The 22,380-nt window shown below is 46.3% G+C and overlaps 1 protein-coding gene across 1 annotated transcript; it reads left to right on the top strand.

The window, feature by feature from the left end:
* Window positions 1–7,062: 7,062 nt before the first annotated feature.
* LOC128836560 (nucleolar protein 3-like) lies at window positions 7,063–21,458 on the top strand. Its single transcript, XM_054026930.1, has 3 exons — window positions 7,063–7,336; window positions 11,597–11,898; window positions 16,376–21,458. Exons 2-3 carry the CDS (start codon window positions 11,616–11,618, stop codon window positions 16,819–16,821), a joined length of 729 nt encoding a protein of 242 aa, XP_053882905.1. The 5' UTR covers window positions 7,063–7,336; window positions 11,597–11,615; the 3' UTR covers window positions 16,822–21,458.
* The last annotated feature ends 922 nt before the right edge of the window (window positions 21,459–22,380 follow it).

The following is a 22,380-nucleotide window of genomic DNA, read 5'->3' as shown; positions in this document are numbered from 1 at the left end:
TGCTCCAAACCACGTCAGTCTGGGCTGGGTTCTAGCCCCTAGGTTGGCAACTGACCGCGCGCCTCACTTTCTGGGGGAGAAGATATCTATGTGTCCTGAGTGGTGCAGACACTGGAATTGGCATAGAAAACACCCCTTCCTTGCATTTCTACCCAGCTGTCGCTCTGTAGGGCCCTGTCTTCTCCCCCATACACCTGGCAGGGTCCAATGAGGATTTACAAACCCTCCCCTCGCACAGCTCTGCCCTGATCTCTCTTACAGAGACAGAATCCCAGTTTGAAGCAGGGAGCTGAGAGTTCAGTGCAAACTCCACAAGTTCCATCACCTCCCAGCTCCCCCTCTGTGTCCACAGAGCACCCCATGGGGATCAAACAGGATCTTAATGGAGGGACTCCCTAGTAGGTAAGGCTGGAATAGCATTTACCTTGATCCAAAGCAGGCCAGGTGCTAGGATCGGTCCTCCCAGCAGACACCCCCATTGCTCTTCCATCAATCAGTTACAGAATTTGCAGGGTGGCCTTTAACGCCTATATTTACAATCTCCCACCCTGCCCCTGCACTCTGATTGGCTCAGCTCTCAGCGGGCGAGGGCTACAAGACTGCTTGCCCTTAATGGAAACTTCCTGTCCAACTTGAGGACCAGTGACTGAGCATGTCCAAAGTCAGCCACACCCTACTCCTGGATATTTCTGGGCCTTTCTAACTACGTCTGCTGAGGAGTCCAGCTAAAATCCATCTCACTTCCCTCCCTTCTCTTTGGACTTAAAAATCAAATGCTGTAGTGTACAACATGTGGGTTACACATTATTAGCCGTATTACAGTAGCAGCTGGAGATTGGACCCCAAGGTGAGGTGCACATTTAGTACTAGGAATATGGTAGCCCACCCAAGATGGGGACCCCATTATGGTATGCATGTTATTAGCAGTATTACGGTAGCAGCAGGAGATTGGGCCCCATGATGAAGTACACATCTATTAGTAGGATTACGGTTGGGCCCCATTAGGAAGGAGACCCATTATGACATGAACGTGATTAGCAGTATTATGGTAGCAGCAGGAGGGGACCCTAACTGAGACTGAGCCCCTATGATAAAGGCACATTTATTAGTAGGATTTTGGTAGCCCAATTTGGAAGGGGACCCATTATGATATGCAAGTTATTAGCAGTATTACGGTAGTAGCAGGGCGAGCCCTGACTGAGATTGGGCCCCATGATGAAGTGCACATTTATTAGTAGGATTATGGTAGCCAACTGGGATGGGGACCCATTATGACATGCGAGTTATTAAGTTACTAGCAGTATTATGGAAGCAGCTGGAGAGGACTGGGCTCTCTTAGGAAGTGCACATTTAGTAGTAGGATTATGATAGCCCAGCCCAGACAGGGAACTCATTATCACTTGCACACTATTAGCAGTATTAGGGTAGCCCTGCCTGGCCCTGGCTTAATTCTGTGTCCTGCTCTTGCTGTGTGTGCCAAACAAGAGTGTCACAGCACCAGCCTGGACTCTGTCTGGGAAGCTCAGCCCTTAAAGGCACCATCTGCATTACAGATGGTAACACAGATCCATCTCTTGGCATGCCACATCCCAGGTGCACGTCTTAACTATGAGACTTTGTCTGTATCCTTCATCAGAGGTGATAGAGATTGTTAGTGGTGGTTGTGGAAGCAGGATGAGGTCACCGAGGTCAGCTATTTAGTGCTGTATGGTGACAGGGTCGTGTTAACACCTTGGACTTTCTGTTCATTTCTGTCCACATTAACGCACCAGCCTGGTGGAATCCTCAGCTCTGAGTCAGGCTCCCCCTACGGTGCATGGGAAAAGCTGGACACCTGGGAAGTGGGGGGGGGGGCACAGAAACTGTGAAGCTGAGCAGGGAGCCCCCTAAACTAGCCCGGAGTGAAATACCGCGGAAAGGGGCAGGGCTGAGCCGGAATCTCCAAGGTTTTATTCAGGCACCTAATTCCCCTTGCTCTAGACCAGCTAGAAGGAGTGATCTCTGCATACCCAAGGGATTAGGGCACTTAGGAGGCTGGAGACCAGTTTTCAAATCTCCGTCACAGCAGGGACTTAAACCCTGGTCTCTGACACCCCACCCGCATCCCCTAATCACCAGGCTAATGAAATAAACAGCAGAGCAGGGACTCCAACCTGGGACTCCCTCCTCTTTGGCACGTAGCCACTGGGCTAGGGAGTCAATTGCTCGTTGTGTAGCTGGCCCAATGGATATTTAATTATGGAACAGCTGCCACAGGAGAGACTGAGAGCGACCAACCCCAGAATAAGCAACTGCCTGGTGGTTTCTGGAAGATGCTTTAGCCAACCACAAGTTACTAGGCTCCGTTCAGGGGGAACTGGGTGAATTTCTCCAGTTTAATCTAGACTAGATCTAATGGTGCCTACTGGCCTTAGCTCTTCAAACTCACCCCTGCTGACCAGTTTTGTGGTCTCAGCAAAGTGCGTTAGGATGTTGCTTATATGCTCTGAGTTGGGGAAGGGGCTAACAGAGGTCCCAGCGATCACAGATAGGATCAGGACTGTTCAGTATTTTATTAATGGCCCAGGATTACAGGGTGAACAGTGAGAGGGGGAATTTACTGATGCTACCAAATTATTTTGATGTGAGAGGATTGTGAAGGGCTCCAGGCTAAAAGATGCAGGTAACTGGGTAACGTGATGGCCGGTGAAATGCAGTGCAGAAAGGGTGAGGTTGCACAGGGGAAGGAACCGTTTCAACGGAGGGATAGGACAATATCAGAAAGCCAAACTAACAGAAATCCTGACTACAGCACTGAGGAGAGACTCCATCTACGGGACACAAGAGGGAGCCATTGCCCCATCCAGCCATCACCTACCCCAACCCAAAGCAGAGACAGGATATAAATAGGTTTGAAAGTACTAGATTATTATCAGTAAATGTCAATTTCATCCTACACACACAAACCGGCGAAAACATATTTCCATCCATAATCATCAACACTTACAAAGAGGCAAAGTAAGAAAATTCCTGCCCAACAACTTATCAGAGTTTGATTTAAGGCTATTGACTTTGTACATTTTGACACGTGATGTTGACAATTTCTGTTTTAGTGATTATAAAGCTTTATCTTTTTGCATCTCAAAGTCTACTGTCTTTGTATAATTACTGTCTGACCCCTGCTGTTGTCTGACCCTCCCCCATAATACCCTCGCAACTGTGAAAACTCAAATTGATAAATATCGCAAAAAAGCTTAAAAATAATCATTGATATTATCCATCAAAATTATTTTAAAAAAAATCCAATTCTGCCAAGCCTACTTACTGTCAACTTCCCTTTTCCACATATTTCTTTATTTAATCACAACGGTTTATTCCATCTAGTTCTCTATTTTTCCCTCTACTGTATCGGACAAGATAATATAGTATCTTAATATTTGATATCTATACTTCAATTCATTCATTCACAGACAGGGAAAGAGGGAAGTCTCTTCAATCTACATGAGGGGTACACTCTCAAGCAAGGCTGCAAATACTGACTTTCCTCGGGCTACTTAGAAAGTCTTAAGAAACCCCGCAATGAGACTTCTGAGGGGTTTTTTAATTCTTTCAGGCCTCTGTCCTGCCTTTTCTAAAAGATCTTGACGGCTGAGCAATTCTTAAACAGTGTTGCGTGTTTGAATTTAAATAACAACAATAACTCGGCAAGATGTCAAATAATAGACTCAATTGGGATTGTTTAATCAGAGATTATTAGTCAAAAATTAACACAGTAGAATACAGAAAGGAAAAGCATACATAAGAATGGCCGTACTGGGTCAGACCAATGGTCCATCTAGCGAAGTGTCCTTTCTTCTAACTGTGGCCAGTGCCAGGTGCTTCAGAGGGAACCATCACAACAGGGCAATTTCAAGTAATTTATCCCCTGTTGTCCAGTCCCAGCTTCTAGCAGTTGGAGGCTTAGGGACACCCAGAGCATGGGATTGCATCCCTGACCATCTTGGCTAATAGCCATTGATGGACCTATCCTCCAGGAACATAACTAATTCCTTTTTGAACCCAGTTATACTTTGGCCTTCACAACATCCTCCAGCAAGGAGTTCCACAGGTTGACTGTGCATTGTGTGAAGATGTACTTCCTTTTGTTTGTTTTAAACCTGCTGCCTATTAATTTAATCTGGTGACCCCTAATACTACAAATAATACAGTCATGATTTCATAGACCTCTACCATATTCCCCCTTAGTCTTCTTTTTTTCTAAGATGAACAGTCCTCGTTTTTTTAATCTCTCCTCAAATGGAAGCTGTGCCATGCCCCCTAAGCATTTTTGGTTTCTTTCTGTCTACCTTTTCCAATTCTCATATATGTTTTGGGATCGTGCGACCAGAACTGCACGCAGTGTTCACGGTGTGGGCGTACCATGGATTTATATAGAGGCAGTATGATATTTTCAATTTTATTATCTGTCCTTTCCCTAATGGTTCCTAACATTGTTAGCTTTTTTGACTGCTGCTGCACTTTGGATCGATGTTTTCAGGGAACTATAACCAATCTGGGCAGCAGTTCAGCAGCATTGGATTCTTCCAGCTAGCTCCCAAAATGATGTCCCCTTATATACTGGTGTAGAACGAAGATAATCCTTTCTCATGATTTGATTTGATTTTGAATCAATAAGCCAATGACAGCTGTAATTACTTAATTACCACTGGGAAAATTTGCAATCACAATTAGCTCTTAAGGCTTAGACATGAATCAGTAGATTACTGGTTAGCTGTTACATTGATTTCAGAACACATCTGCTATACCAAATGTTCCTTGTCCATTTTGTCCATTATAAATCTTACCAATTACAGGGCACTTATGTATATCCCTTATCAATTACACTATTTTGTCTATGACAACGCACTGCTATAAAAACAGGCATCCCTTTAGAGACTGTGCGGGTTTCCAGAAAAGAGACAAAGAAAATGACCTATGGACTGTGAACCTCTTTTCATGGTATCTGATTTACATCATTGATTCATTCATTCCAAGGCCAGAAGGGACCATTGTGATCATCTAGTCTGACTTCCCGTGTAACACAGGCAAGAGACCTGCCCCCAAATAATTCCTAGAGCAGATCTTCAGAAGAAACATCCAGTCTTGATTTAGAAATGATCAGTGATGGAGAATCCACCACGACCCTGCTGAATGGTTCCAATGGTTAATTACTCTCACTGTTAAAAATCTACGCCTTATTTCCGGTCCAAATTTTTCTAGCTTCAACTTCCAGCCATTGGATTGTGTTAGACCATTCTCTGCTAGATTGGAGAGCCCATTATTAAATATTCGTTCCCCCTGTAGATACGTATAGACTGTGATCAAGTCACCCCTTAACCTTCTCTTTGTGAAGCTAAATAAATGGAGCTCTTTGAGTCGGTCACTATAAAGCAGGTTTTCTAATCCTTTGATAATTCTCATGGCTCTTCTCTGACCCCTCTCCAACTTATCAACTGATAAGCTAATAGCATCTGTTCAACCATCCATTATTTTATCAGCTGCAAAAGATCTCTGTAACCAAATCATTATGACAGGAAACATTGGTTCGAGCAATTTCCTGATCAGCAAAACACATCTTCCAATCGATTATTTTAATTAACCACAGGAAACGCCTGCCACATACCAATTACAAGTGACCCTTTTCTTGGTGTCTGGACTAGGTTAGCTAAAGTTCAGCTTAGGTTCATCTGAAATATAACAACTTATAAACGCAAGGCATGCTGGGACTTTGGTTCACCTACAAAGAACAAAAAGGATGATGGGACTTGTTGTAGGAGCAGCAGTGATCTGTATGCTCTGTATAACCTGCATGCTCAAAAGATCTGTTACACTCCCCCCCCACCCCCCCATTTTGTCTCTTCTCCCTCGTTGAATACCTGTGAAGTGGTTTTCCCCCTCCCCTGCCCTCCTGGGATGCTTGTGGGATGAATGGGCTGGTTGAGTAGCTGGAAGTTCAGAAGAGCTCCCAGGTAGACAAGGTGTTTGGGACTCTAATTAGACAGCAATCACATGCCCAGTGCATGGACGCTGCATGGACACTGCCCGAGGTGGAGTGTGACCAACCAGACGCAGCCAAGTCATCTCTAGTCGCAGGCCATGAGGAGCAGGTCCTTAAAAGGGGAAAGGGCCATGTGCTCAGGAGTGTACTCACAAGCTTGTACCTCCCGTGAAGGCCCTTTGCCTGGACCGTCTGGCCAGTGGTTCACTGCGTTGCATTCCATCGTGCCTCGAGAAGACTTACCTTCATCGCACCGTCCATCGCTGCGCTGTGGGACACTTACCTTGAAGGATCCTGACATCTCCAGTGCCGTGCCTGTCCTGGGAGCGTGAGTATGCGAGTGTGAGGGTGACCCCACCCCCCTTTCTTTTGAGCTTAGCTATCAGTATAATAAACGTGCTGCTTTCTGCCAAACTCTGGTGGGTCATTAGTCCTCCCTCAGCTTACTAGCTGACCCAATTTCGGGTAACAGGATTCTGGTTTATTTACTAAGAATAGCGATCATTCATCATTTGGGGGCCTCGGTCATTACACTAAGAATAAAAGTTGTGTTACGTTGCAACCATCCACCAAGAGTGTTGTTTTTTATCTAACTTCTCCATATGTCTGCCAGGAACTTATTACTTAGGACCAGATGCTAAAGAGATTTAAGTGCCTAAAGTTGCAAATAGGCTTCTCAAGATCCGGAAAGTGAAAAGTGTTTTAGGTGTCAGTGGTATGCAGGTCCCTAGTTTTAGTGTGGCAGCACCCGCCCAGATAAGCCAACCCAAAACAGTCCATGCGTGGTGGGGCAGGGGGACAGAAACCAACTGCCCTTCCCCCTCCACCTCATGCAGCTGGCCTTGGCCTGCCAGCCGTGCTGCGTGATGAAGGGCAGGCAGGCACTGTAATGAACACCGTGACCTAAGCTCACACCACCTCCATTTCATCTTGGCTCATCCCCGGCCAGACACAAATAGCATCAGGGACTGTGCCAAGCGTCACGTGAGGGGAGGAGGATGCAAAGTGTCTCTGGGTTGTGACTTCTCTTGCGCTGATTTCCCAGATGCCCAGAGAGAAGCCAGCCATGCCCTTGTCCCCATATCCGGCTCACAACCCCTGCCTGACTCAGCTATTCTGCTACCGAAAGCAGAGCAGATTCCTCCCTGGAAGACAAGATCTAGAGAGCAACTTGGCTTTTCTGCTGTATGAAACAGAGCCAATACCACACTGCAAGACAGGAGCTCTCGCCTAGAGTGACTCTGCATTTCTGCTCTATAACGCACAGCAGACCCCTCGCTGGGAGGTGGGATCTCTCTCGACTCTCGCAGACCCTGGGAGGTAGGTACTACTTTTCAATAAACACTTGAGCCAGGTAAACATTTCTTCGGCCAGATCCCGAGCTGCCCACTGCGCTTTTCCTCGTGTCGTACGCAGACTGAGTTTGGCCGAGCAGAAGCAGAGCTAGGACGAGGAGACCAGCCTCTATGACGATCTATTTTTTCGGAGATTCATAGAGTTTAAGGTCCAAAGGGATCAGTGGAAGAAAACACAGTCTTCACTCTTATGGTTGTTTGCAACAATTTAGAGACAGTTTATTTTTAAGCAATTGCAAGAGGGAGAGTGCACACAGACAGGGATTCCCCCTTCCTAGGCAGGTCTCCGCCAGATAAACAATTTTGTTGCATACAATAATGATCAACAACCGCATCTTGTTTATACATATTTCTTCCTGATATTTTACTTTTTTCAGCAGTTTCTGCTACAATCTGCGTTTATTTTTATTTAACATAAGGTCAAAACAGTATCTTTTACAGTTTTTCCCACTTGCCCAGACCCTGCCTTAAAGTCTCACGTTATTAGAGTTAGTGTTAGCCTGACTTTTGCTTTATTTTTAGAAACGAAGATATTTGCGTTTAAATTCCCTTTATCCCTTTTTCCACTTCCACAGATCGTTATGATCATCCGGTCTGACATCCAGTCTAGCACCGGCCAGGGAATTTAATGCAGGCCACGCATCAGCACTGGGTCAAATGATTGTCATGGAAAGGCCAAAGTGAAACACGCAAGGATATTTCACTCTGCTCCGAAATAGGACTATGGCTATTCCACTCTTGCCTCTAAATCTTACCTCCCCAGTGCCAGAAATAGGAGAGCAGCACCCAGTACTGACTTGGCTAGCCAAGCTGGTAGCCATCTGACAAAAGCAGTAGCCCCTCCGTTTCTCCTCTGAGATGGCGGCTAGAGAAAGGAGCAGCTGCACAGGAGTTTTGAAGATGTTTGGGGGGGGGACAATTTTCTCAGCCCCTAACTTGGAAAAATAAAAGGCCCAAGAGCTGCGGTTACATTTTGGCAGCATTATCTAAACTGGCCCTGACCTCTTCCTTGCATGGGCTAAGATGGGGTTGTCAATAGGCAGCCCGTGTGGTCCAAACCTGGACTGCCAGAGACTTTTCAGCAGACCACCGGGTGTGCCAGGACTCGGACTTCAGCCCTGCCTGGAATCATGCCAGGACTTGGGGCTTCAAAGGGAAGCAGGACACGTTTTGTTCCAGCCCTTCCTGTCCCAGTGTAGATCTGGGATTGCAGAGAACGGAGAGGAGCTCACCCTGCACCAGCGAATCTTACAGGCATGAGAGTTGCTGGCTGCCTCCCTCCTTATTCTTCCCATCCCTCAGTCAGCAGTTTCAGGGGTAGCACGTAGCTGGTAGCTGGCCCTGACAGGAATGGAAAATTACTCTGACCAGGGAGAAGCCCCTGAACCACTGAGGTACACTCATCAGGATCAGCAAAGCCCGAGCACAACCAGCAAAGGCTGTCTATGACCCAGCATCCATGAAGACATTGTCTCATAGGCTATAAAGGGTTAAGCAAGGCAACAGCTAGGACACAAAGGCCAACAGGAAGGTGAGATTGCTCCCAGTGCAGGATGGGAAGATGAGAGGAGGTGAAGCATTGTTCTCTTGTGGAACCAGAGGCCACTGGACAGCAGGGGCACCTGCTATCACTGCTTGGGGAGGATCTGAGGGGGAAGCGCCTGCAGCCATGGGTCCCTAAGGCTATCAGGTGCTGGGAAGCATGCCCCTAAGGTCATCCAGGCCACTGGGTGGGTGGAACACCCACCAACACTGGGTGGGGCAAAGCCACCAGTAGCATGGAACTGCAGGATGGAGATGTTAGCATGTGGGTGAGAATCCACCACAAGTTGGGAGGCCTCCGGGAGGGTTGTGGGTTTGCAAACCAGGTCAGAGAAATCACCAGGCAAGAGATGGTTTCCAGAGACTTCTGACTCTGTAGTGAAAGGATGAAGAGTCCATGTGTACGAAGTGTTGTTTTCTTTCAGACTCGGATACTTACGTTAAAGAAGCCACAAAAGGCCGAAACGTTTTTAATATGTTATCTATATACAGCTGTGCCTATAACAACTGTATTTGACAATACTCAGTCAAAGCTTAAAACCATTGTCTGAAAGTGTTTTAATGCTAATGTTTGCATCTATTTGACATTTTATCTAAGTACTTTCTCAAAGGCTCAGCTGTAATTTATTACATCTTTCTTGGATTTTTTTTTTTTTAGGTTATATAGCGGTTTGATTTTATTTTTCATTTAATGCACTAAAAATATAAGCAATAGGCCCTGGGTATATGTCACAGCATTGTACATGTTCATTGAACACGGACACTTGCAGTGTGAAAAATGTTTCTCTGGAGTCCAGAGCTTGAGTATATCTTGACCAGGAATTTGGACCATGACAAAAAATAATTGATTCCCCCTGGACTAAGAGCTGAAATCTCGGCCCAGATACCTGTGAAGTGACAGAACTGTGAACAGTTCCACCCCTGTAGATACTCCAGCGGGAGCGAGGCAGAATTTGTCATATGAAACTTACTCTGGCAAAAAACACAGATTCAACAACAACAAAACAGTTTATAAATTTATGTTGATTTCACTGAAGCATTTGGGTTTGGAAAAACATAAAGTCTAAAAACACCAAAACATTTAAACTTTGACATTTCTGATACCAAACGTTTCAATTTATCAGTTTGAAATGATTGTTTCAAAAAGTCCTTTAATTTTGTTTGGAAAAAAAACAACAACAATCAAAAGCATTTAAAAAATGCTCAAAATGGAACCAGTGTTTGTTTTCTCAGGTCAAACAAAACATTTCATTTGACCCAATTTTTTTATTTCTATTTTTTTGAATTGCCAATGAACCAAAACATCTGTTATTTGCCCAGTTCTGATAGCGGAACCATTCTGCTTACAAGAAGAAATGGAGGAATCCGATGAATCTCACAGATTGTTTAACAGCTGGACAGGGGTGAGGCCTCAGCTGGGGTATTGTGTCCAATTTTAGGCACTGCACTTTAAAAAAGATGTAGCCAAACTGGAGAGAGTCCAAAGGAGGGCAACAAACCTGATAAGAGAACATAGCCTATGAGGAAAGGTCAAAAGACCTGGGCATGTTGAGTTTAGAGAAGAGAAAGCAGAGGAGGGACCTGATAACAATCTTCAAATATTTACAAGGCTGTTACAAAGAGCGCAGTGATCAGTTTTTCTCCATGTCCACTGAAGATAGGACAAGCAGTAATGGGCTTCATCTGCAGCCAGGGAGATTTAGGTTAAATATTAGGAAACACTTTCTAACTGTGAGAGCAGTGAAGCTCTGGAACGGGCTTCCAAGGGAGGTTGTGGAATTCCCACTGCTGGAGGTTTCTAAGAACAGGTTGGACAAAAACCAGTCACTGATGTCCACACCATCGGGGGCTTGTTCACCTGCACAGATACCAATGTGATATATGCCATCATGTCCCAGCAATGCCCCTCTGCCATGTACATTGGCCAAACCAGACAGTCTCTACGCAAAAGAATTAATGGACACAAATCTGACATCAGGAATCATAACATTCAAAAACCAGTAGGAGAACACTTCAGCCTCTCTGGTCAATCAGTAGCAGACCTAAAAGTGGCAATTCTTAAAAAAAAAAAAACAGACTCCAATGTGAAACTGCAGAACTGGAATTAATTTGCAAACTGGACACCATCAGATTAGGCCTGAATAAAGACTGGGAGTGGCTGGGTCATTACAAAACCTAAACCTAATTTCCCCAATACTAATTTCCCCCTACTGTTACTCATACCTTCTTGTCAACTGTCTGAAACGGGCCACTCTCATTACCACTTCAGAAATTATTTTTCCTCCCTTGGTAGCCTGCTGTCAATTGAATTGTCTCATTAGACTGACCTCACACTTGGTAAGGCAACTCCCATCTCTTCATGTATTTATACCCGCTCCTGTATTTTCCACTTCATGCATCTGATGAAGTGGGTTCTAGCCCACAAAAGCTTATGTCCAAATAAATTTGTTAGTCTCTAAGGTGCCACAAGGACTCCTGGTTGTTTTTGCTGATACAGACTAACACGGCTACCACTCTGAAACCTGATGTGCTAGGTTTACTTGGTCCTGCCTCAGCACAGGGGGCCGGACTAGATGAGCTCTCGAAGTCCCTTCCAGCCCGACATGTCTGTGATTCTAACCCTAGCACCTTCTCTAACTCTAGTTCTTGCATCTCATGTCGTTTTATTATTAAATCATTCCAGATCCTGGGATTCGGTAGCAATGGCCACTGGCGACAAATACACGGTTATACGCACCAAACGCAAAGAGCTGATAGGAATCATTCAAAGAGACCCCGAGAGCGTCTTGGATGAGTTACTAGCCCAGTCCGTCATCACAGAGGAGGAGTACGACAGCATGAACCAGCTACAAGACAAAGTGGCCAGAATTAGGAAATTGCTGATTTACATACAGAAAAGGGGGGAGTCGTCCTGCCGAGACTTTCTGGAGTGTTTAGAAATCTTATTCCCAGGCACAAATCGGCTTTTGCAACCTTCAGAATATGGTAAGTTGCATCTCGAGCATAGGCCCCGACTTTGTAGTAGAACGGTCATATTGTGCTAGATTTATAAAGTCTGACCCAGGAATGGCGGAAGTGCCCTAAAGGAGTGGGGGGCCATAGGTGCCCAAACTGTGGCCCTGTCCCCCAAACCCAGCCCTGCCCCTCCCTGAGCCCCCGCCCTGGCACCACCCATTCCCACCAAGGCCCCGCCCTCACACCGCCCCTTCTCCATTAACCCCCGCCCTCGTGCCACCCCTTCTCCTGAGGCCCAGCTCCTGCACCGCCTCTTCCCCCCCCCAAGACCCCACCGCCCACTAGCTCTTCTCCACCCCCTCCCTCCCATCGCTCGCCCTTACGGCTGGTGAAAAGTAGAAGGGTATAGTCCTTCCACTTTTAACAGTGGGGGGGGGGGGCATGGCCCCCTGGCCTTCCCTGTTCTGGTGCCCCTGGCCTGACCTCAAAAAGTAGGTAAAGAGGCTGTTTTTTCTCCTTAAGAGAGGGGGGGCTGATTGATTTAGCATATTAGTTTTATTTATTTAAATGAGTTTAACAGATTATATGAATTTTAGGTCACAACATAGGTTGTCAACTTCAAATTTAGGTTTAAACAAATTTATTTTAAGAAAAACATTTACTTTTTTTTTTTAAAGTGAGTTAAATTAAAATAATCTGATTTTTAAATTAAAAATATGATCCACCCTGACAGAAAAAAAATCCTACTAAACAAAAGCCATGGTGAAGGCCATCTTTCTCCTCTTCTGTGCAACCTTTATTTTTATCAATGCACGACAACCTAACATAATGCTGCGGTTACATTGATCTACACACAGCAGCCCTTACACAAAACCACAAAAGCAAGGAAGTGAAAAATGAAAACACCGAATACCACAGACAATGCACGGCAACCATCACTTTCCAGAATCTTCTTCCCTCTAGTCTATAGCTGACCAAACATTTTCCAATGGAATATTTTTCTGGCAGAAAATGCCATTTCATCAAATCAAACTTTCTGCAAGAATGTGTCAATTTTGACATTTTGTTCAAAAAAAAAAAAAATTTTTGAAATAAAGCGTGTTCTGTTTGTACCTTATCAGAAGAGAACATTTTGATTTTTCATTTCACTTTTTATATTATAGAATCATTGAAATGTGGGGCAGGAAGGGATCTTGAGAGGTCCTCTATTCCAGCCCCCTGCGCTATGGCAGGACCAAGTAAACCTAGACCTCCCTGACCGGTGTTTGTCCAACCTGTTCTTAAAAATCTCCAGTGATGGGGATTCCACAACCTCCCTTAGAACCTGTTCCCAGAGCTAAACTAACCTTATAGTTTGAACATTTTTCCTAATATTTATCCAAAATTTTCCTGGCTGCAGATTACCCCATTGCATCTTGTCCTACCACTATTATATTACATTCATGACATGATATTTATATTATTTGAAATGAAAAGTTGTGTCAAAACATAGAATATACCTTTTTAAATAGTCAACATCAGAATGAAATATTTTGCTATTATCAAAACGCAGCTTTTTGACTGGACTTGAAATTTATTTGATTTTTTTTCAAAAATTTCATTTCATGGGAAATTTGGAAATTTCGGGATCTCGTTCTCATTCAGAACTAAAACAAATTTGGAAAGGCGGCATTTCCCGATGTATGGAAATCCTGAGTTCCAACCAGCCCTGCTAAATTCATCACCACCACAAGCAGACCAGACTTTCTGACCTATCCCACAGATCCTTCTTCCCTTCCTGTACGGTCCCGGAAAACCGCACTCATGTGTGAACCTACTGTCTGAGCTAACAGACCCAACTCTGTAGCAGATGCATCAATCTCGGTGTGGCCACATCACCAGAGGGAGCCAAAGCGCCATACCCTGTAGTGTGCATTGCACACGTCCCCTAGTGGAGGAAGCTCGTCCTAAACGCCAGTCAGCATAAATCCCAATTTCCCTCCTCCTGCCAACAACCCAACCAGAGATATTACAATCACATTTGGGTGTTGTAAATGTAGCCTGAACGCTGGGTGGCCTGGGTTTCTAATGCGGGTTTGAGGATAATTACTTTCCTTTTTTGTTTGTTTGCTCCCAGAACCCCTTGGGCGTCTGCCAGGGTGGGGGAGAAAGAGACAGGACAAGGACCTGAAGCGGGGTCTGCGGGGGATATGAGGGGCCCTAAACGACATCAGATGAAGTGGGAGGGTGCTGCACACCCCGAAGAGTTTACAATCTCTTGTCACGCCACCCTCAGGGTGCCCTGAGCAGAAAGTCAGTGTCACTTCTCTGCCTCAGCCTTGCTGGCGCTTAACTCATAGGTGCCGACTCCATCAGTGCTCTGAGACTGGAGCACCCACGGGGAAAAATTAGCAGGTGCTCGACACCCACTAACAGCCAAGCTCCCCTCCCCCCCACCTCACCTCCTCCTCCCGGGAGCGTGCCGCGTCCCCACTCTTCCCACTCCCTCCCAGCGCTTCCCGGCCAGCTGCCACCTAACAGCTGTTTGGCGGCGTTTAGGACTTTCCCGGAGGGATGAGGAGGAGCAGGGATGCGGCACGCTCAGGGGAGGAGGCGGAGAAGGGGCAGAGACTTGGGGGAAGGGAGTAGAATGGGAGCAGGAAGGGGGCGGGGACTTTGGGGGAGGGGTGGAATGGGGTCAGGGAGAGGGCGGTGCAGGTGTGGGAAGAGGCAGGACAGGGGTGGGGCCAGGGGTTAGTGTGTTGGGGGGTGTCGAGCACCCACCAGGCAGACGGGAAGTCAGCGCCTATGTGTGTCAGCTCCCTGCCACACCAGCCCGTCCGCCCCACCAGCAAACTCCTCGAGACTCAGCCAGTCTTACCCTTGCTTTGCAGGTGACATTTAGTGAATCACAATGCCCGCGTTCTCCAGAGACGGCTCTCGGCAGCAGCCGGTCCCCCTCACTGGACCCTCACAGAAATTATTAAGTCCGCTGTCTCCAAAGAGAGAGAGCACACGCACAAAGCAGGCCACGCACCAGTTTGGCTGAGGACTCTCGTTTACTTTCATACCCAGCGCTGAGATGCTTCATAGTAAAACTAAACAGGAGTTCCTTACTGAAGAGCAGAGATTGAAGTGATAATAGGCAAGAGCAAAAGTTACAAACAAAACAAAAGTAACACGCTTTCTAGTGAGCCAAAGTTAACTTTCCCAAGTTCCCATCTTCACCTAAGCAGCTTTCTGACTTGCATCAAGTTACCAGCATCACCCGCCCCTCAGGAGCCGCTGGTCACAGAATCAGAGGGCACTGATCCCTTTGTCCCAAGTGACGGATACCTGAGGAGCCCCCCGTTCTTCCCTTTCACAGCCCAGAATGCCTTTCAGATGAATTCTGTGAAAAGTAAAACCAGATAAAGTTCCTCTCCCCGGCTGCTGCTTCTTCCGGGTGCAGGACCACACCGCTTCTTCAGCTTCAGGTCCATTGGCTCTCTCAATTGGCTTCATCACTTGATTTATCTTAGATGCCAATGTCCTTCTATTGCCCTGTGCTTGTAATCCAGCCATGCTGTTTTTTCTTGATCCACATCGGTTAATCCACATTCCTTTGTCAAGGGCAGGTTTATTTCTCTGATGCCTTCACCAGTGGTAGGTTAGCCACTGGGCCGATGGGGTCTGTGCCCAGGGCCCCCAGATAATTGGGGGGACCCAGAAAAAATCTGCCACCAGGCGGCAGAAGCCCAGAGCCCCATCAGTAGCACCAGGCTGGCGGGCGGGGTAGGGGAAGCCCCAGTGCCCCAACCCCAGTAACAACGCTAGGAGGGCAGGGCAGGGGAAGCCCCCACACCCCGACTCCACTCCCCGGGCAGAAGCACCAGGCACCCAAACCCCGGCTGTGGCACTGGGACTGGAGAAGTTCTCGCTCCCTGCTGTGGCCCCGGGGCCGTGTCTGGGGGTGGAGAACTTCTCCGGTCCTGGGGTGGGGCAGAAAGGAGCAAATGGGTTGCGGGTCTGCAGTGGGGGGATGGAAATGGGCGAGACCATGGGTGGAACAGGGGCATGGTCATGGGGGGGGAAGGGGCAGAATGGAGTGGGGCTGTGGGTGCGGCCACAGGCGGAAAGGGTGGGAGAGGCCCCCACTTGCTCTGGTCCAGGGCCCAATGAAACCTTAATCCACCTCTGGCCTTCTCAACGTATATTAAAATTATACATACATCTCTATATACAACCCGTACATCCTGACTCTCACCAGTTTTTATATGATGCTTTACAAGACACTGTTTGGCTAAATATTTTGACAATATTGGGTGGGACGCACCCTTCTCCAGTTGGCATAATGGGGCTTTTAGAATCACGTCTACGTAAATACTCTCAAACTTCACGTAACTTTTGTCTGGGAATTTCCTAGAGCTGTGTGCTGCACCATTCAGTAAGTAGGTTATTACATGAGTGTATGGATATAAATGAAGCAAACGAAAACAATAAGCAATTGAATACCATTCACCTATTCCTCCTCTGGTTTTCTTGGTAGATTTTTTCAATCCGGAGCGAGATTCACGCGCTGTGCGAGACCCAGAATCAAGGGAGAGAGATTTTTTCAATCCAGAGCACCATACAGAGCTGAAGGAAGAAGATGGTTTCAATCCAGAGCAGGAATCGGAGACTCAGCGAGACCCAGAGCCAGAGGAGAAAGATGGTTTCAATCCAGAGCCCGATCCACAGCTGGAGGAGGACGACGGTTCAAATCCAGAGAAGGAATCAGACATTGAGCCAGACCCGGAGACGGGTGGTTCAGATTTGGAGCAGGAATCAGAGACTCGGCGAGATCAAGAACCCGAGGAGGAAGATGGTTCACATCCAGAACCCGACCAAGAGCCTGAGGAGGAAGGTGGCTCAAATCCAGAGCAAGAATTAGAGACGGAACCAGACCCTGAGCCAGAAGGTTCAAATTCAGAGCAGGAATCGGATACTCAGTGAGACCTAGACCCTGGTGGGAAAAAAAAAAAATCTCTCAAAAGGTACGTCCTCATAGGTGATTCGTTCTATATCCATAGAGTCCACTTATGACTGCCATGGGCTGCCCTTAGAGTTTCAACCGCTTAAAACCATTAATTCGCTCCAAGAGGCCACCGATGGAGAAAAGCAATTCCCTCGCTGTTGCCAGGACTGCGTTGTGAACTAGAAGGGAGATCCCTGTGTAGCGCTGTGCATGATCATCACAGCACCGCGATTTCTTCATCCATCGGGACATGGAGTCTGGGAATGTCCCTCAGGAAACCGCAGATGGGCTGGTCGAGATTTCCTGGTATTTCCCTGCTGGGAGGGAGAATTCAAATGCACCCGTGTGAACTATCCCATCCAGCACAAATGGTCAGGGTGCTGGCAGGAGAAGTGGGAGACCACAACCATTTCTCTAGCTGTGGCTCTTGCAGCTGGCATCCAAGCCTTCGTCACTTCACTGTTAGGGTCGGACTCAGCAGCTGGCGCAGAATTCGGCAGCTAAGCAGGGTGTCATTTCACAAGCCAAAGCTGTGACCCATAATGGCTGCCAATTGGCTCCCAGATTGACTTCAAGATCTTGGTTAAACTGCCAGGTGGCGTAAGACCTACCTATTAATAGCTGCTTCTCTCCCTGTGATATCTGCTGTCATGTCCACCCTCTGCCTAGGTCTCTTCTCACCCAGAGCTGGGAAGCTCAGATGTATTCTGCAGTGGTTCCCTCCCTTGTCCAACGGTGGTGAATCTTTCCTCTCCAGGGCCTCGTTCTTATCTCTTCTTCTTGCTGCTTTCTTATATTTTACATCACTCCCTAGATGCAGCCCCCCTTGCACTTTCTTCACTGAATGCCAATGGCCCAAATACTCATTTTATTAGCCCCATCTGGCCAATTTCCCTATCTCCCGCTTCACCTCATTATTCTCAGCCTGTAATAAATATAGTGAATAACTCCCACCAGTTAGATTATTTGCACTCACTGCTCCTATGGAGGAGGACAAGGACAAGCTCCATACGAGGAGAGACTAAACAGATTACAGCTGTTCAGTTTACAAAACAGATGACTAAAGGGGGCTATGATGGAGGTCTATAAAATAAGGAACGGAGTTAGAAAAGAGAACAGAGAAGTGTTATTTACCCTTTCCCACAACATAAGAACCAGGGGTCACCCAAGGAAATTAACAGGTAGCAGGTTTAATACAAACAAGAGCAAGTACTTTTCCCACGCAACACACAATTAACCTGTGGAACTCATTGCCACAGGATGTTGTGATGGCCAAAAATGTAACTTGAGTTAATTTAAAAAAACAACTGGATAAGTTCATGGAGGACAGGTCCATCAATGGCTATTAGCCAAGTTGGGCAGGGACACAATCCCATGCTTGGAGCCACCTTAAACTTGTGACTGCAAGAAGCCAGGAGTGGAAGACAGAGGTGGATCACTCCATAGTTGCCTTGTTCTGTTCTCTCCATGAAGCTCTGTTACTGGCCACCATCAGAGACAGGATACTGGGCTAGATGGACCTTTGGTCTGACCCACTAAGACAGCTCTTATGTTTCTTATGTAACCTCCCTCCTCTGATAGGTGCAAACCGTCTTCTGATCTCCTGCCTCAGTTTATTCCTGGCCAGTTTATCCTCATTTGTTCTTGGGCTGACATTGTCTTTTAGCTTCAGTAGCTCTTCTCCCTCCCTGGTGTTTAACCCCGCCCAAGTATGGGGTTTCCAGGGCAGTATGTTGGAGAAGACAATTTCAACACATTTCTCCATTGAGAAAAGAGTTGGGGTGGAAAGCCAAAAAGGCTGAATGAATCTAACTGTGAAACAATGGCACAGCCATTAGAGGGGCATTATCTTAGGGCTTGTGTACATGGGGAAAATAATTCAGATTAAGGTAGGGTGTGAATTTAAAAGCAGAATAGCTATTCCTTATTAACTCCATGTGTGGACACACTTATTCTGGAATAAGGTACCCTTGTTCCAGAATAAGCGTACTCCCACCTGGAGTGAATCCGGAATAGTTAATCCGGAATAACTCCATGTGTAGACAAGCCGTAAATCCACACAGGGAGCGACTGAGGAATAGCTATTGCGGTTAACGTTCCCATATAGACAAGCACTGAGATGCTTTCCTTATCTGGAGTTAACTGGGAGCAGGCTTCTGGGCTTGCTAAAACCATGTAAATGGGTCTGCTCCTGTAATGAAAAGTGAAGCTTACCTAACTTAGCTTGTAGTGAAGCAGAAGGTGGTTTGCCAGGAGCCAATTTTTATTGGTAAATGTCAATAAACGTTGATTTCACCGTACACACAAACCAATGCAAAAATATTTCCATCAATAATCATCGAAATGTACAGATAGCCAAACTAAGAACAATGCTGCCTGAGAATGTGTTAGCCTTTGATTTAAGGCTATTAATTGTGTGCACTTTGACTTATGCAGTGTTGTTGTAGCCATATGGGTCCCAGGATATTAGAGAGACAAGGTGGGTGAGGTAATAGCTTTTATTGGACCAACTTCCGTTGGGAGACGGAAAGAAGCTTTTGAGCTACACAGAGTTCTTCTTCAGGTCTGGGAAAGGTATTCAGAGTGTCACAGCTAAATATAAGATGGAACAGATAATTTAGCATAACCAGTTAGCACATATTCTAAGGGGCCATTCAAGGTGAAGTGGCCCGTTAATACCCAATGATAAACCTGAGATACATCAATGATATTTTCATCTTCTGAACAGACAACTTCAACTCCCTCACAGATTTCCACCACAATTTCAACCACCACCACCCGTCCATTAAACTCTCAACTTCCTGGATGCCATAATCAGTTTCAACAATGGAACCCAACGGACAACCATACATAAGAAACTCACGGATCACCACACCTGCCTTCATAGATCTAGTAACCACCCCAAACGCACCAAGACATCTGTTATCTATAGCCAGGCACTCAGATGCTCTGAGGAGAAAGTCCGATATATACACCTTAACACACTCAAAACTGCCTTCACCAAACAAGGACGCTCTGCCAAAGAAGTATATTGCATCATGGAACGGGTCACCCAAATACCCTATATGGGTTCCAGCGTGGGTGGTAGGTGACAACTAGAGGCATGCGGTTGGAGAGGGTTTTATTTCTGTATTGAAGCAGGTTCTCTCAGGGTATCATCAAACAACTTCAACCCATTCTCAATGGGGACCCCATCCTGAAAGAAATCTTTCCTGAACCCCCTCTTCTGGCCCTCAAACAACCTCTCCAAGCTCATCATCAGAAGCAAGCTCCGCGCAGACGAGGACACACCAACTCAAAGCAGCGCCAGACCCTGCCAGAACAAGAGATGCAAAACCTGCAGACATCTCTCCACTGCTACAATGATCAACACCCTCCACAAGACACCTTTCAAGATCCAGGGGTCCTACACATGCCTATCACAACATGTGGGGTACCTCATCCAATGCACTAAATACCTCAATAGCAACTAGTTGGGTGAAACCAGACCATCACTACGCTCTCAGATGAACTCACACGGGAAAATGATAAAACACAAAAACACCCTGTCACCTCTGGGTGAACACTTTTCACAAAGCAATCACTCTCTATCTGATCTATCAGTCCCCATCCTCAAAGGAAACCTGCACAACAGTTTGAAAAAGATGAGCCTGGGAGCTTAAATTCCTAATTTTGCTCGGCACAAAATCATGGACTGAACCAAGACACTGGATTTATGGCTTATTACAACAATCTGTAACCCGCTCACCCTGTTTTTCTGTCCATTGACTAAAGCAGGGGTCAGCACCTTTCAGAAGTCGTGTGCCGAGTCTTCATTTATTCACTCTAATTTAAGGTTTTGCGTGCCAGTCATACATTTTAACGTTTTTAGAAGGTCTCTTTCAATAAGTCTATAATATAGACCTAAACTATTGTTGTATGTAAAGTAAATAAGGTTTTTAAAATGTTTAAGAAGCTTCATTTAAAATTAAATTAAAATGCAGAACCCCCCGGACTGGTGACCGGGACCCGGGCAGTGTGAGTGCCACTGAAAATCAGCTTGCGTGCCGCCTTCGGCACCCGTGCCATAGGTTGCCTCCCCCTGGACTAAAGGATTGTTAATGAGCTGTTCCACCTTGAACGGTCCCTGAGGTGTTTACACTGTACTGTTTGATCTTCTATTTAGTGGTGACTCTGAGTACCTTTCCCAGACCTGAAGAAGAGCTCTTTGTAGCCCCACAGCTTGGCTCCCTCACCAACAGAAATTGGTCCAATAAAAAAAATATTACCTCATCCGCCTTGTCTCGCTAACGTACTTGGACTTGGGATGTTGGCAATTTGTGCTTGAACGGTTGTAAAGCTTGAACTTTTTGAATCTCAACTTCTACGGTGATTAAATTATTGCCTGCCCACCCATCATTTTGCACAACTGTGAACATGTTCATTGATTCAAATGTTTAAAAATGCTTAAAAATAAACATCGGGATTGTCCGTTGAAATTATAAAAAAAATCATCCAAGTCTCATCATAAGACTGGATGAAGCCAGACACACCTGTTGGTTGGTTGGTTATTTTGAAACCATTTTTTCCTCAAATGTTTTGTTCCATTGGCTAATAAACCTATTTGTTTCCAGAAGGCTGTTTGGTCCCTGGATAGCATTGATCACAGGCTCCCGAAGGGAAGAGATGCAGGGTCCGGGTGGCTCAGCACAGTAATCGTCAGCTTGCATAGGTGGGATGTTGTTCCCAGATCATCGATGTAAGAGAGGGGGAATTGCAAAATTACACCCAGAGATGGGTGGGGGGATGAGACCTGACCCGTGACGGTGTGAACTCAGAGAGAGTAAAAACCAACAGGAGTACTTGTGGCACCTTAGAGACTAATACATTTATTAGAGCATAAGCTTTCGTGGGCTACTGCCCACTTCTTCGGATGAAAGCTTATGCTCTAATAAATGTGTTAGTCTCTAAGGTGCCACAAATACTCCTGTTCTTTTTGCGGAGACAGACTAACACGGCTGCTACTCTGAAATCAGAGAAAGGAGAAAGCGGACGGAGGTATAAGCACATAACTGGGATGGACGGACACTTCCAACTGCTACAAGGTGAAGAGTGGGAGGGAGACAGAAAAAACCACTCCTGCGGGATCCTCCCCTGATATAATATCTGACAGGGGGATAGGAACAGCCATCCCCCCCAGCTGTTGGGATATTCCAGCAGGAGAGAATGGGCCCCAGCCCCAAAAGATGTCATGTGAACAGAGGAGAATCTCGACTTTCGTTTCTTGTTTAAATGAGGACGCTTCTTGCCCTCACTGGTGGTAGAGAAAGGTCAAATTTCTCACCTGATCATTTCCTTTCCGCTACACCCTCTTCGCTACACCCTCAAGCAACCAGAAGAGCTCCTTCCCAAGGAGAGGCTGAGAGCAGAACTACACGGCAGGGTCACTGTGTGTCATCCTGCACGTTTTTCCCCATCCCCCCCATCATCATCCACTCTCACACGTTGAACTCCACTGCCATTCCCACAACGCCCTGTACCCGTGTCCTCCGGCTTTT

This window comes from Malaclemys terrapin, chromosome 4, assembly GCF_027887155.1.
Source record: "Malaclemys terrapin pileata isolate rMalTer1 chromosome 4, rMalTer1.hap1, whole genome shotgun sequence".
NCBI lineage: Eukaryota > Metazoa > Chordata > Testudines > Emydidae > Malaclemys > Malaclemys terrapin.
The sequence above is the reverse complement of the archived record's forward strand: the minus strand, read 5'-3'. Positions and strand labels throughout refer to the sequence as shown.